Source organism: Pyrgilauda ruficollis, unplaced genomic scaffold (genome assembly GCF_017590135.1).
Source record: "Pyrgilauda ruficollis isolate IOZ18807 unplaced genomic scaffold, ASM1759013v1 scaffold190, whole genome shotgun sequence".
NCBI lineage: Eukaryota > Metazoa > Chordata > Aves > Passeriformes > Passeridae > Pyrgilauda > Pyrgilauda ruficollis.
Window position 1 is genome coordinate 26,104 of NW_024518096.1, and position 16,597 is coordinate 42,700.

A 16,597-nucleotide genomic window follows, 5' to 3' on the forward strand; every position below is an offset into this window, starting at 1 on the left:
GTAGCAGTTTCTAGTCCCTACTGTATAATGTAGTGTAATGAAGGCTCTTTGTCTTGGTACTAGAAGATTTTAGGGGTGATGGTTCATTGTGGGAAGTAGCAGTTTGAAAGACAAACTAATGCAGAAAATGTCTGGTGGCCAGATCAGAAGTAGGAAGAGAGAGGGGAAGATATATACAGTGTGGTTGTAAACACATAACCCAGATGTTGCTGTTAGCTGGCTAAACTCCATATCTAGTCAATGAACAACAAATTACGATTCAGAAAATGTGTTAAGTTCATGGCCCAAATCCTTTTACACAGGAGTCTGTCAACAGTAGATGTTAATGCAGGCACCTAAATTGTGCAAAGTATTGCATCTCATGAATATGCCCAGGAGTGATGTCTGGATTGTGCCTTGAGAGAAATTAGGGTTATGACACAGTAAAGGATTGGGAGTTGCTGAAATAAATGGTTATAAACTCTCATAGTTGATAGATGAAAACCTGAATAGAAGGAAAGATGATGTTCCACATTAGACTTTGATTCTGGTTCCATGAACAGCTTCAATGTTGTAAGTTGTTAACGTGGTTTTTTTAGACAAGAAAATACTCATGAAGTAGGTGGAGGTGCAGACCAGTGTGGGAGAAAATGAGATTATCTATAGAAATCCAAATGGTGGTGTTTTGGGGGTTTTTTGGTGAAGGTTTTTGTGGTGGTCTTGTTTTGTCTCCAATTTTCAGCTTATTCTCACAGGTATCAGACACTCACAATTGTTACAAATACTAGTTCACATTGTTAGTTTTCCTTTCATTCTGTGTGAGACAGATTCGTGTGGTGACTAAAGAGATATGCTAGAATTCAGCTTTGGGTGAATTTTGTGGGTGTGGATGAACAGCTCATAGGGAATACCCAGCTTCAAAAAACATTGCCAGATTTGGAAGATACTCAGCCTCTAGGTGATTAACTACAACCAAAATTTAATTTTGAGTCTTGCTCTTATTTCTCTGAGAATATCCATTATTATATCCATTATATAGAACAGTGTTGCTGTGAAGTTTGTTTAGTCCTGCTGCATTGGCTTCCCCTGGAAGACAACATACCTGTGTATTTTGGCAGTTACTTTGTGCAGAGATGAATATGTTGGGTCTTATGTACTGTGAGATGAGGACCTGATCCTCTGTGTGCAGATGAAGCAAGAACCAGTAAATGCTTAGGTATTTGTGCATGTGAACTTCATTTCTTTGGAAGATTCTTCCCCCAGCCACCAACTGGGACACTGGGAAATTGGATGGGGGAATTCTTGTTTGTTTTTTTACAGTTCATTTTGCTTAGTGCTGGCCATCAAGTCCTTTATACTGCTCTAGATTTGTAGGCAGACCTTTACAGCTTGTTTTTAAAATAATCTCGTACACTCTTAGCTTGCAATTTGAAAACTTTCCAAGGCTTAAGGCAGTGGTAGCTACAATTGTCATTTCCTCCCTATACTTAGGTCAGTTTGTCTTCATCTGTATTTTTAAAGTGAAAATTTATTTCAACATGGAGCCAGGAATCCTGTGCTGATGAGATTTCTGAAAAACCAGATACTTGTTCAGTAAGCCAGCTGACATGGTAAATGGAACGTTTAGGATCTTGGATGATAATGATGGTCCAGTTCTGTCAATGTATGGATTTTCTGGAAGTAGCCAATTCTAGAAATTCTTGGGCCAAACTGTGTGGTGGCTGTAGTTAAGGCATGTTGCTCTCTTGCTTTCCATTCAGTGAAGAATTCAGTGGGTTTGTAGATCAGTGGCAGTACATCCTTGCATCTGCAGACTTAGGAGTTCAGCTGCGCAGCGCTGCAAGCTGGCAAGTGGTTGCTTTGATAGTCAAGCTCAAATGCTTTTAGGCACCTTAGGATGTTGGGAGATGCCATTGGTTTTGCTTCATTAATGGAACTCCAAGCTAGCAACAGGAAGTTAGCATAATTTATGTAGATTCTTGTGTATTGTTGTCATGCATCTGTGCAATACAGGTTATTAAACAATGAAACATTTTTTAAAGGCACCTATAATCATATCAGGCACCAACCTTAGTAATGTCCAAGTGAAATTTATTTTTGTTTTACTCTACTGGAAAAAGTGTTATGTAAATAAAGGCCCAGTAACTAAAACAAATACTGTGGATGGGTTTGATAATGTCCTAATCTGATAGCTGAGTTTGTAATATAGTGTTTGTCAGCCACCTAAGACTATGGCTACAAAGGTATGATTTCCCTTTTTCATTCAAAACCCATTGATAAGCATGTAGACTGAGAACTGGTTGTGATCACATCTCTCTTAAAGAGTTTCCTTTTATCTTGTTCTGTAGTGCAGAGGATGCTTGTCATGTGTGAAGAAACACATGAGGAATACTTAAATGGGAAAAAAGAATTTGATCTCATTGTAGGAAAGTACCTATTTTCACTGTTCGTGAAGAAAGACTCAAGTAAAGCAACTTGAGAAGATACCAATACCTTGTTCTCCCCTTATGATGATTAATTTTGTAATAGGAAGAGTGTTTTGAACGTGGAAGAAGACACTCTTTTCTCAATTAATTCCTAAATCTTAGATGGTTTTCAAGATTGCCTTGAACTTCTGTGCTCAAAATCCCCCAGTTTTTCAATAGCCAGGTTTTATTTTGGTTTGAACACTGTGGAGCCAGAGGACCAAACTGAACCTAATCTAAACTTGATCCTGTGAGACTCTGCTTTGTGAAGATCTTTCTAAATATGTAATTCTAAAGCAAGAGCCGTTGTGGACAGCAGAATCATTGGAAGAAACAGTTACAGTTGTTTACAGGACACTAAGCTTTGTCTGTTCAGCAATTATTCCTTTTGATTAGCAGCTTTTGATATAAGCAAAACATGGCCTTTGGCAGATTTGTGCTTTCCATGTTACTTTACTCTCAAAATTTTTGGTGTCACTTGTTGAGATAGAAGTGATTAGTGTTCTGGAAGAGGGAGGGCATCACTCCATTCTCATTCGGCCTTTGGCAGATTTGCGCTTTCCATGTTACTTTACCCTCAAAATTTTTGAGAGTTGCTTGTTGAGATAGAAGTGATTAGTGTTCTGGAAGAGGGAGGGCATCACTCCATTCTCATTGCTTCTGTTTTCTTGTTTTTTTCCACACAGCTGTTGCTTTTTGATTTACAATTTAAAAAAATGGGATGTACATCGGTAAAAAGTCCTTTTTTTTATTTTTTTGTGATGTGACTTTAGGTTTTGTCTGTGAATAATATAAATGAAAGTAAAAATATTTATTTCCACAGACATCTTTTTGCTTATGCTGGTGTTTTTGAGAGCAGTACTTTCGTTCCTTAGCAATGACTAGGTTCCTTACTGCAGAGCAACAATCTTAAAGTATGCTAAAGTACAGAGGCTCTCAAAAGGGAATGCTTATTGTTGGATTTCGTTGTGAGATGTTGTACATCGCTTGCTTGTATTTCCTGTGTCATACTGTTTTTCTAAAAATAGCAAAAGTTGCTCGCTGTTTGCTCAGTGCAGCTCCATGATGGAATAGTCTGTTTAAAGTTACTTCCTCTCGGCTACTCTGCCCCTCCTGCAGCCTGAATCTCTCCCTCATGGCCTCCCACAACAGATGTTCAGTGACTTAAACTTTGCTGAGAGAATGTCTTTCATAAGTTTAGGAAGCTGATTTTCGTTTTTAAAAAATAACTACCCCCAAACCAAGCAACTCCCTCTCACAAACGCCCCATGTCAGAACAAAAACAGAAAACCTACCGAGAACTGCACAAGCCACAGTCTAAACCAAGGTCACAATTCCGAGGCTACAGAAGTGCCTGTAGCCAGTCCCTGCAGTTCTGAAACTGTAGGAAAAACCTCACAAGTCTCTATCGAATGCAGCTGGGAGTTGCATGAGATGTTTTGATGCAAAGTACCATCTTCAAAACACAAGCTGGACTGAAAAAGAATGTATGTGGAACTTTGTGTCAACACAGATAAAGACAGTCTAGCTAATTCATCTATTTTTCTGCAGAAATATGAAAAAAAATCACATCAAAGCAACTAATGCTTCCCCTGGAATGCCACAGGAAAACTGAATTTAAATGTGAACTCCTTGAGAACACCTTTTTCCTAAAGTATTCTACTTTAAAATAGTAGAATACCTTCAAAGTATCCTTTTACGCAGAATAGCTTCAGTCTTGTTAAAAAGCAGCTGGACTGTGTATTTTTTATTTTGTGGGATTAAGTTACTGTTCTAAGGGGATCTTTAGAGAAACCTGATGCCTGCTGTTGACCACAATATTGGCAAGTAGCATGCATCCAGTTATTAAAGAGTTGAGGAGAATTGTGCTTCTCCTCTTGTACAAACTAAAATCTTAATTTTGCAAGCTGCTCTCATGAAACTTGTTTCATAGGCATCTTTCCTCTCAGCCCTGGGATTTGATTAACAGCCCTGGTGCTGTAAGCACTTAAGTACTTAAGATCATGACAAGATCTTTTGAGCCTTCTCTCTGTTCATTCTTCTTACAAGAAAAGTAAGACTGTCAGCCTGCAGCTTCTCATTGCTCTCCAGTGAAAATATCCTCAGCTGCTTCTGTTACACCCAGCAAAATAAAGCAAGATATGTGGACAGTTTTTTGGACTTTCAGGGCTGTAAAAGGAGAACTGGAATGTCTGATCACATGTGTGTAGGAAAAAGGGAATTTGGCGACTTGCCATTCTGAGTGATAGGTCTGAGTCTGTTCACCATGCAGGCAGGCTGTGGCTGGTTAGGCTTAGCATTGTTACAGTGGACAGAAAGGCCTGTTTGCTGGGCCAGAACAGGCTCCACATCAGAGAAGGATCTGTAGGAAGGTTCCTAACTGGTACAGGATAAGTTTAATCATGTGAGGGGGAAAGGAGGTACTGTAGTACCATGGCACTGGGTGTGCTGGTGAAGTGGATTGTGCAGGTGGGATTTTAACAGATGCCAAATGTTCCTGTCACTAGGCTGTGAATAGAGCTATCAGCTGGTGCTGGTCTTCAGTTTCATGCCAGAAGATTTGGGTTTGATGCTCTTCCCCGAAGCCAGGAGGGTTTCCACGTGATACTCTTGTCTAAAAACTAGTAATTAATGTAGTGTGCTTTCCTTGGTGGCTGCTTGCTGAAGCAGCACTGTGGTGTGGAGCTGCTCAGGGGGTGTTGCTAATGCCTGGTTTTCAGTGGTGTTTGGTTGGGGTAATGCCTTCCCTGATAACGTGATGATTATTTCACGTGGAAAGAGGCTGGCAGGCGAGGGCTTTTAGATTAAGAACAGGTCATCTAAAAATCTCATTTTCCAGATCATCAAAATCTCTTCACAGATGGCTATTTTTGACCTGGTTTAGAAATCTACTGCAATGTGTCCCTCTGTGAGAGGAAAGTGGCGTGTATGTGTGTGTACATAAAAGCCAGTGGTCAAGGCAAAGAGAGATTTGTTGGACAAGTAGCATTACTAGCCACATCTGTTTTAAAAGAAATAATTCTTTTTAATATATCAATTTCCTTTTTAGATGTATGATTTTTGTGTTTTTCTTATTTTTGGGCTTTGAGAATTATACACAGATGTGGAGAGAAAAGAACATTTTTGACACTTGGCATGTATTGCTTAGAAAGTGTTTATTGTTTTGATTTTACTACAGAAGTACAAAGGAGCACTAAGCTACTTACATAGCTCCATAGTTGCATGCTGGGTACACTGGTTTTTGCAACTTTACTTTTAAAATTTATTTTATTTTATTGCTATTTTCTATTTGTATTAATAAAAATTAATTCAGACTCTTTTCTGAGAGGTACACACAGTATATATACATACAGGAATTATATACAAATGTAACCATCTATTCTGCTTTCAAACATTACATTAATATCATATAATTATCACATTAACTGTTCAGTAACAAAATTGATTTCTAATGTGGATGGAAATTTTTGAACTGTGACCATTTCAATACTAAAAGGGATTATTTTCTTAATATATTCTTCCTGAGGTATTGCAGTCATATCCCTAGTCCCCATCCCATCTGCAAAAAAGATGATATTTTATGTGCAAGAAAATGAACTGCTTTCTCAGCATTCAACATAAATGCAACTGTTTCTGTTCAGTTAAATTTTAATGCATAGGCATGAAATTTTAGGTATTCCTGTGTGTGTTAATCAACATTGAATGGTATTGTATTTATGCTTCAAGTAAAATTATTAATTAGAAACTTGATGTCATCTCAATATTTTACATATATGCTGAATTTTATGCATGAATAGCTTTTTAAGCCTAAATTGTGATAATCAGAGGTCTGGGTGTACATATATTTTCTGTTTTTCCTTGATCTGTGGATGTTCAAACAATAATGCTTTTTCGGAAGAAAGAAAACTTAAAAGGAATGCTTGAGATAATTTTTCAAGATTTCCAGCATCTCCATTGAGATAGAGAGCTTAAATGAGAGCAGGAGAAGCTTTTCATTCTTGACATACATTGCTGCTCTGTTTTTGTTCTTGAAATGCTTCCCTGCAAGCTTCTTTGGAGAGTGTTTTCCTGAATATAGCAGGAACAAAGTGGATTGTTGTGGTTTTGGATACGATGCCCTTTTCAGATTTTAGGTATTTTGTTTCTGTACTTAAGTCTTTCAGCATTCTCCCTGAAGTCAAATGCTCTGGCATTGAAAGCTCAGCTGTTTTTATTGGATTTATTTTTTGGAGGTAGGTTTCTGTTTGCTTGTTTGTTTTCTGAAACAGTTTGAGAAATGGCTCTCTCGTGCTGTCCTGGTCAAATATGTTGCTGGTAGAAAACAGCAAGCTAAATTTGTTAATGCATTACAAAATCTTCCTTAATGCATTCAGATTGGCAGATGTGTGCTGGTGACCCAATATTTGGCAACACAAGAGCAGGAAATTTGTTGCAAAAGGTAGATATAATATGTGGCTGTCATGTAGTCTTTGCTTTTCAGAAAGTTGTGTCTGGGGAAATATATCAGAAACGAAGATGACACAATGGCAAGTATCCAAATCCAATTTAAAATACCAGATGCTTCAAAAAATTTGGGTGGGAAAACCTTAAGAAAATGTATGTATATATTTATTCCTAGAAGCATTTTTGAAGTTTTTTTAGTTCTTACCAGTTATGGTCCCCGTGACCTTCCTTGCCATATGTAGGAGAGCCCCTTTAACTTGCTTTCATTTGATTGCTGGTGTTTTAGCAGGGCAGGAATATGCAACACCAGAAAGAAGAAGGAGGATAAATACAGTTTTGAGGTTTTCCTTCATCTTCTTCCAGCTTGTTGCATTCCCTGTGCCTGGCTCAAGCTAAGCTGTCTGTGCTGCCGTGGTAGTCTATTTTTGAACTGTAGCAACCTTGTAGTAATTCTATGAGGAGAATGGAGAGAAGATAGCAAGCCAGTGACATATTCAGAATTGTACAGTCTTTTTTTAAGACTTGTCCAAAATACCTAATGTTAACTTTTCCGCAGCTGAAATCAGCTTTGCTAGGTTTAAGTACTTAGTGCTAAATTGAGTTCGGCACACAGTTAAATTAGGACCCATGTACATTGAAAGTGCAGGGATAGGGGGAAAAGCTATTCCAAACCTGAACAGATTATTCTGCTGCTGTGGCTCCAAATGGAAGCCTTATGCTCCAAAACAAAGTGTTTGTGTAGTCTAAATTGTCAGGGTCTTAGATATCTTAAGAAACATTCCATTTCTTCTTAGTGGAAGTGGAAAACTGGAGGTTTTAAAGGTGAGTGTATTGACCTTTCATCTGCAAGCCCTCTCCATGTTCTCCAGTGTACAGGTACTTCACACTTATGAAGAAGGGAGGAAAAAAATGGGAGTTGGCTTTTGAAAAGGCAACTGATAAAGGTGTCTCTTCTGCACAGATAGGTTAAGTGATTAAATTCTTTCCCAGAATAAATGATCTGATCAGTTCTGTTTTTTGAGAAAATGGAAATGGTGCATGACTGTAGCATGTATTAAGGGTTTTCTTTTTTTTCATTTTGCTGGTAGCAAATCCAAAAAAATACTGGTCAGATTGTTCAGCTTCATTGTAGATGGCAAAACAGTGCAACAGAGGGAACTTTTTTGGCTTAGAGGAATCTAAAGAGCAACTGAAGCTCTAACAGAGCATGTTTGTTGACCTAAAATGTCTGGCTAGAGAGCTGTGTCTTTAGCTGTGCTTGAAAGCTTGATAAATTTTTCTTTCTCGACTGCTCAGTGCTGGAGGAATCTAAACAGCCATTGGGTGCTGCTGGTGTTGGGAAGAAACAGTATTTTTTTTTTTTGTACATTACTGAAGTCAGTAGCATGATTAATATATTGTGTTAGTCAATTAATCCCTTGCACTAGTCTCACTGGTTTTTCAGGGTCTTTTTCATTTTGAAGAAAGAAATTACTGTAAAATGTCCTCTCTCTCTATATTCCCTCTGTGCACTTTCTACCGCTGTAATGCTGGTGGCCTTTAATTTGCTGTACAGACTATGCAGGCAGCCATTTTCCAGTGATGCTAAATGTTGTCTTCCTTTACACTGTATTTAGGTTTCAGTATTGTGGGCTTTCCTATTGCAAGTCTTTTAAGAAAGAAAAGAACTGAGTTTTCAAAATGTGGTACTTAAAGTATTTGACATAACTATTACCTTTAAGTGCTTAAGTGAATATTGTGCACATCAAAAAAAATTGAAATCAAGATGAAAAATAGTCAAGATGAAAAACAGAAATTTGGTTTCATGTGATGCATTAATCTTGAAGTAGGAAGTGTAAGAGTGAAGAAAAAGGGAAGCTGTGTTACTGTTTTGGTTTGATTTTGAGCTTGAAAGTTTTGTGTCTTTCTCTTGGAAGAACCGTGGGAACAGTGTGCCAGCCCTGGAGGAAGACTTCCTTATCAGTCTGCTATTGAAACGCTTCCTGTTGACACTGTCTCTTTGGGGAACTGTACCCAGTTATCCAGGAAAGAGGCTGGTCTCATGTGACTTTATTGAAATTAACAGGAATTTGCTTGCCTGGGGAGAGAAGACAGACTTGGAGGCCTCAGTCTGTGTGTATTTGATATGTAACTTGCTTGAACTCAGACTAACAAGAATAAAACTTGGAGGTTTAGTGTGGCAGGATAGACTTCAGTGCAGACTGAGCAAGCCATCAATAATCCTCAGTGTATTTTTGTCTAGGGCTGCTGCAGTTAACTATTGCTAACACTTCAGCTTAGTTTAACACCACATTGAGCATGCCAACAGATGTTCCAGTCACACCTTCAAATTACAGTGGAGACAGCTTTTTTTTAATCCATTGTCTCACAACTCTGAAGGAACTGGGAAGAATGCTATTAAGTTGTGTCAGCTGAGCTGAGAGAAAAAGCTTATTTAGAACAGCTCTGAAGTGAGGCATTACTGTCTGAAGCAACAGTTTCAAGTCCCTTTTTAGTGCCTCTATATATGCTCCGTGGTTAGCTTTAGAAAACATATGCCCATGCAGTCACCCATATACAAGCCATTTTTGAGAAATGTGGTCGTGTGATGGTTCCAAGGGCATGCCATGGGTCAGTTAGCGAAAGTGTGTGAACGGTGTGCCAGAAAGAGATCATAGGCAGGAAGACGTGGAGTCCTGTGTCATTTTATGCCTTTCCTTAATAGCTGAAGGTGCAGTTTGGCTCAGCATTTCCTTGCTATGCATCTTCAGTATTTACAGGCACATGCATCAGATTGCTGTGGAACAAATCTGCCAAAAGGAACAAGTATGTCTTTACTGAAAATAGGGTTGAAAAAAACAAGTTGATTCTGTTATTAGTGTGAAGCTATTTGGGAGCCAGAGACTGGGAAACAATGTGTCTAGGAAAGTGCACTTAAGCTGAGCTGCAGAGGTTGAATAAAAAGTTATATTTGTTACCATCATTTAGAGTTTCCTTCTGTACTGGCAAATGAGTCTGTGTTCCCTTGGTCTGTGCAATTTTAGTCTTACTCCTTATATTTTTACCAGGACAGAATGACCTAGTACCCGTGCTATGTGCTAATAATCTCCAGCTACTGGAAGAGTGACAGTAAATAAGACTATGAGCAGACTTACATTTAGGTCTGAGTTTTGTCTTTGAAATAATTAACTCATCCACATAGTGATACACACTTTAGGAAGATGATAAGGGGCATTGTCCAGTTTCCTTTTGGAGAGTTTTAATTTTTGTCAGTCAAGGAAGTTTAGTGCTTGGCTTTGGTTGTTATTGAATATGTAGAGGGGAAAACTGTGGTTTTGTTCTTGTTTCATACACTTGGGTTTGCTAGTGTCTTGGTTAGCCTGAGTTCCTCAGTCCTGTCCTTTTTGTTGTTGTTAATTTATAGTACTTCTTGCTGTAGTTTTGAAACAAATGTTTATTGTGAAGAATATTCATGACTTGCATAGCCCTCAGGCAGCTTCACAAGTGCTAATTATCCCATCAAAGTGCTTTGAAGTCCAGCTTGTGATCTAAGGCTGTTGGCTGTAACTGAAGTGACTGTTCTCCATCTCCACATCCGTGGTGAGTGGTGAAGCTGTGATCTGCACAGCTCATTTGCTGTGTTCTGGTAATGACTTTAGGATAAAATCAGTGTATTTCATGTATTGAAAAGCTTGATTGCTATGTTGTGTGGTGTTCTTGGCATCTTAGGGGAGCATTGATGAAAACCTAAACATTGTATGGAAGGACATACAAATACATTGTGAATAAATTGGGTGCAGCAGACAGTTGAGTTCTTAGCTGAGCTCCAAACCTGATCAGGACCTGCTGCACTGAAAACAGGAAACTGCTGCAAAGTTTGATGGAGACGTCACATTTGAGAAGGAGAATTTGATACTTTTCTTTAGCCATGTTGCTGACACTGCAGTAGTTGAGAGACGACTAATTTATGGATAACATTTTAATATGTGATCTTTCTGGTGTTTTTCTTTCTTGTCTTTAGGTGAAGCCAAAAATCTTCCTACATATCCGGGGCCAAACAAGATGAGGGATTGCTACTGTACTGTAAACCTGGACCAGGAGGAGGTTTTCAGGACCAAAATAGTGGAGAAATCATTATGGTAACACATACATATATAAATATTCTGTTAACTCTTCTCATTATCTGCTAACTAGGTTTGTTTAATATTCCAAAGATACTTTGAGGGAAGAAGAGAGGATGAATAGGGTTCTTTCTCCAGTTTTAAAAACACTAGTGGTAAAAACAGTAATGTCATGATACCTACCTGTATTTAAGGGAAAATGCCTTCACCAAGGCAATCCATATTAATTTTTTCCCTAACAATGTGCCACCAGTGCTCCTTTCTTTCAGCAGTACTTGTTTTATACTTCCCTAAGCTTTTAAAAATCTCAAAATGGAGTTTAGTGAACTTTTTCTAAATTGCATCTTTCTAGGCTTAGAATTTTGCATTGGTCTGGCTGCCCTAGGAAGTTGAGTTAAGAATTTTATTTTTTTTCCTGTCACGAGGCTGTAACTGAAAGGAGAGGTTTGAACATAAGATGCCTGTCTGATTATCTTGGACACTTCCTATGAGATTACAGAGGTCAAATGTAGAATGAAACAGAATGAGAAGCATGTAGCAAAAGTTAAAATGCTTTCTTCTGGAAATCCTTAGACATAAAAAAATAAAAGGAACTAGGCTGGGCATACATGTATATTCTGGTAAGCAAAGCTTTTTTTTTTAGTGGAGAGGAAAGATGCAGCAAGGAACAATCAAGTTCATAATTTCTCTCTTAAGAGAACTCTCACCCTTTTCCCAATTTGAGTAATATGTTAGGAATTTGCTATTTGTCTTGTTATTGCAAATAATGTACTTCAGGAAGTGTCTCTAGACCTCACTCCCAGCTACTCAGAAGTACCTGACACATTCAGGAATGTGAGTGGGATTTATTCCTGTAAGTCTCTTTAATTATTTTTTCACACAAATTTTTGTCATCTTTAAGCCTTGGTGTTTTTGAGTGATGGTGCTAATGCTCTTTTATTTGTAGTATACAAACAAAAAGCAAAAATTGCTCTGTATGCCTTCTTCCTCACCCCTATAGCTGACATATAGTGTCCCTAAATCAAATATCCCTGAACCAGTTGTTTTTTTTAAAACTGATTTTGTGAGTCATATACATTTTGTTGTTGTTGTTGTTTTTTGGGATTTTTAAAATTTTTTTCTGGATGATCATTAGTGCTTCACAGGGAAATGGAAGATAGGAAGTGAGGATGTGTGAGAATAGTTGATGTCATTTCCTTGAATTAATCTAGGCATTTTTCTATTGAAAAAATAAACTCTTGGTAATAAAAATAAGCAACAAGTATAATTCCTTCAGTGGGAAAAGTTCCATCTGTCTCTAGATTGTCTTAAAAAGATGGAGAGGTACATGAGGCTGTGCAAAATTGGAAGGTTTCTAGGTTCCTGACAGGACTAAGTTCATTTTGTTAATTGAGGCAAATTCAGGGGAGAACTGAGCAATGATCAGAGGTCTGGAAAACATAACCAGTGAGGAAAGATTGAAATATTGGAATTGTTTAGCCTAGAGAAAAAGGATGAGAGTAGACATAAATATGTAGATTAAAAAAAACAAAAACAAAAAAAAACCCCCACAAAACAAAAACCCCAAACAACTCCCCCACACCAGAACAAAAATTTGAGGGGGGGGGAACTGGTCTGTCTGTCCTGTATGGATATTGCAAGTAATAATGAACTCAAATTGCAGTGGGGAAGGAAGTTGAGGTTAAGATTAACTGTGAAGAAAAATCTCTGCTAAAGGTTCTGAATCACTAGAGTAGATTTTGTTGGTTTTTGTGTTTATTGCTGATGGCTTTTAATAGGTTCTATGTGATCAGTTTCAACTAAATAATAGGGATCTTCCAGCTTTGAAACAGTGGTGGGACCAGATGACCTCTCAAAATCCCATTATGGACCTATTTTCTTTGGTCTAAGGCTTGACTAAAGATGGTCTCCTTCGTCATTCTTTCTTCTCCTAGTGAATTCCTATCATCAGTGGGAGCCTGCCTTCTCCCTATGTGAGCTTCTGTTCTCAAATACTATTTCTGAAAAACTTGCTGCTTTACAGTCGCTGAGTATCCACTTAGACATTGAGATCAACTCAGTTTTGCATTTAGCCCTATAGGTGTTTCCCTTTTTTTGCTTTTCTGGGCCATAAAAGAAGAGCAGATAAAAATGCCAAATACATGAGTGGTAATCCTGGGATGTCTTCCCAGTCTGTGGGTAGGAATTGCTCTTACTTCATGAGACGCACTCAAACAGCTACTTTATCTTTCATGACTGTGTTTACATCTTCCAGAACAAATGTATACATAGACTTCCAGAATATGTTTTTGAAGTGATACCAGACCCTACTGCAGTTGCCCATTGTTTTTTGTAGGATTCTGGGATGAGAAGCCAGTCATGCTGATCCATTCTATAATGCTTGTTTGCAGATGGATTTAACCCACTGAGTGAGTTATTGGGCAGGTGAGGCTTATGTGCCCTATGGAATTTCTGCACAGCAGAGAATTCCTGCTCTCATGTATGGTGCTCCTTTGGCCAGCACTTGCCAACTTAATAATGAATTGCATTGGTCCGTTTTTCTGAGGTGTTGCTGCAGTGATACACAATGTTTGGGAACAGGGATGTGAAGCTGGGCCAGTGCTTGACTAAATTAATTGAGTCCTCCCTGAAATGCTGTGTGGCTGTGTGACACAGCTTGACACAGTTCTCCTCTGCAGCTTGAAGGGGAGATCACTGGCTCTGGTCTGTTGTTCATACCTGGTTTCTACTTCCTGTACCTTCATGTCTGGCACAGGACTGGCTTGCCCTAAAGTTTTAAGTATTTCTTGTATTTTTACTGAAGCTGATAATTCCCTCATCTTCCAATAAGCTCAAAAAAAATTTTTATGTAGTCTATAGAAAACAAGATACTTTGTGTGGAAATCTGAATTAGGAGGTCTTTTGTACGCAGCCCTTGCTCTGATTCTGGAATGATGTCTTCTTGTTCAGATTTATAGATTTATCCTGGAGAAGTCCATCTTTAAGGCTTGTAATTGATACAATGTCTTGTGTAGTTGGGAATTACTATCCTGCCCCCCCCTTTTCTCAGTTGAACTTCTTTAGGCTTCTACTAGGCATTGCATAAATGTATAATTTTCCATGCAGGCCTGCTCCTGGTGTAAAGCTTAAATAGAATTGGCAGATGGAAAAAAGGAAGCAGTTATCTCCCCTTCCCAGAGGGACTTGGATGGATGTCCAGTTCTGGCTTGCTTGGAGTATCTGTTATAGAACCTTCAGACTCTGACTCATCCTCTCCTGTTTTATGCTGGGACAGTGTAAGAAGTTGCCTCCCTGAGCTTTGTCCTGATCTTCTGCAACATATTTTCTTTTTTTGTTAGTCTGTGGCAGAGGCATGAGAAGACAGCTGAGAGCAGTAACCTTTTAAATCAACAATGCATGCATCATTCAGAACTCAAAAGAATTGAACCAGCACATCCTGTTGTCCAGTCAAGTGTCCTTACCAGTGCTCTGAAGAGAATATCTATGAGCTTAATGCCCTTTATCTAAATGTGTGTCTCAAAAACTGAGAGGAGCCAGCATGGTGATCCTCTGTTCAGCAGTCAGGTTGGGCTCATAAATTACAATATAGAACTTAAATCATTCCTGCCATCCAGCCTCTTAGCTGCTGTTAAACTGGATGGTGGGCACTGCTACCTTGTGCTGGAAGATTTTGAGAGCAGCTGCAATAAACTTAGTAGTGTCTGACTGAAACAAGTCAAGGGCTGGTTACCACTGGGGCAGGCCTTCCTATAAAACCACAGAGCAACATGAAAGTGCTGTTTATATGGGTAGTTCAGAATCATCCCACTTCTCTGGGGATCTTTGGGCAGGAATAGTGAATATGTGAATTGTTCAGACCAAGAAATCCAGGTTTTCAGGGAGAGAATCTTGAACTCTTCAAGCAGCACTGTTTTTGTAAACTTGGCACCAGCTTTTACTAAATTCTAAGAAGGTCACATGGAAGTCATAAGATATGAGGGAGAGGTCAGTTAGAGCCAGGATTTAATATGCTTCTCTGTTTTGTATTTGTCATTCAATATTTATATTACCATCATCTACAAAGACACTGAATAGATTTGGATCCATTCCATATAACCTAGCAAAGATGTACGTGAACGGACTCGTGTATTTTATGGCCTAAGGAACATGTTAGAATGACTGTGTTTTTTAAAATGCAGAGCCCTACAAATTTTCTTTAGTACTGAGCTGCAAGTAAACAGCCTGACCAGAATTTTGCCTATTAATTCCCTTTGCTCAATAAACGACTTATCTTCCCCCATTAGTAGCTTTCCCTACTTCAGGCTCCACCATCCAGGAGTGTTTCCTAGCTACAGATATTTCCTGAGGATGAACTTTCTTGGATTGTTGGTGTTAAGACTGACTTTGCCTTTGCAGTTTGCATCAAATGTGCCCATTCGCTTAAAGGGCAGTGTCAGCTGCAACAGGAAATCAAGGCAGCTTCTCAAATCATAGGTGAAGAATGGAAGGAATGTGGCATCTCTAAATTTGTTTCAAGGATATGAATAAAGGCAAAATCTGTCGTACGCTAAGAATCAAATGTCTGACTGTGTGTGCTTTAGAGAGGTGAGCCAAGCATCTTGAGTCTGTGATTATTTAGTTCACCACTATTTCACTGAGAAATTTTTCACGTGCTAAACATAGTGATCAAAGCCTGAATGAAACAGCAAATGAAGCCATAGGCACTTTCCCCACTTTCCCACCCCTTGTCTTTTTTTTTTTTTTCCACTAGTCTGTGGTGAACATAATAATGAGAACTACAAGTCTGCAGTGTGCTTGTGACTTTGTGACTGTATGTTGAAATGTGCTATAAATTCACAGTTAAGGCTATGTTCTCTTTAATAAGTGGTTACTCTATGTTTGTTTCAGAGTTAGATTAGGTAACAAATTCAGCTAGTAGTTGTCAGAACTTTCATTAAGTTATTCTACTGCCATATTTAATTCTATTTTCTAATTCTAGGTCTGCTTAAATCCTTTTTCCCAGTGTGTTTGGAGTTCATGGCTGTGTAGCTAAACTTCTCATGTTCTGATTACATCTTGGATGCAGGCCACTTCTCAAATTTTAAACACAAAGTTGTTTCCCTTAGTTGGAATGTTGCCAAAATTAGCTGTTGTATCTGAGTTAGATCCATTAGCTGTTTCTACATTCTTACATTGCCAGCTCACCTCCTTGAAATAACAGCTTTCCCCAGCCCAGATGCCTTAAGCAGAGAGGCCTTGAGGTGGATGTTGTAGGGTGTTCTGCAACTTCACTCCTGCAGGTTCCCAGGGTCTGCTGTCTTCTGCATGTAACAGCACCTTACTGTGGCTTGAATTCCTAATGACAATAAACTTCAGTTCTGGAACACCCTGAGCCTCTAAGGGAAGGGCTTAAGGATTGGTAGGGGTACAGCTTCAGCCTGGTCAGGGATATTATTGAAGCCAAGGACTGCATGGCTGTGCAGGGAAGTAATATAGCTGGGAAGAGTGCCAGTAAGGGAAGCAGGACTTAATGGAAGAAGGAGAATGAAGTGAACCTTGAGACCCAAGGCAGGGTTTATGAATGGGGTCATTTATCTATATGACAAGCCACCCATGCGAGTAACAATTGTT

The 16,597-nt window shown here is 38.8% G+C and overlaps 1 protein-coding gene across 4 annotated transcripts in view; it reads left to right on the top strand.

Moving 5' to 3' along the window:
• The window catches only part of RASA3 (RAS p21 protein activator 3), a 107,490-nt gene that overhangs the window by 5,682 nt on the left and 85,211 nt on the right, over window positions 1–16,597 (top strand). For all 4 annotated transcript variants that reach the window (XM_041465733.1, XM_041465735.1, XM_041465734.1 and 1 more), the window contains exon 2: window positions 10,888–11,005. In XM_041465733.1, coding sequence (XP_041321667.1) covers window positions 10,888–11,005 — 118 coding nt within the window. The remainder of the gene's footprint in view (window positions 1–10,887; window positions 11,006–16,597) is intronic.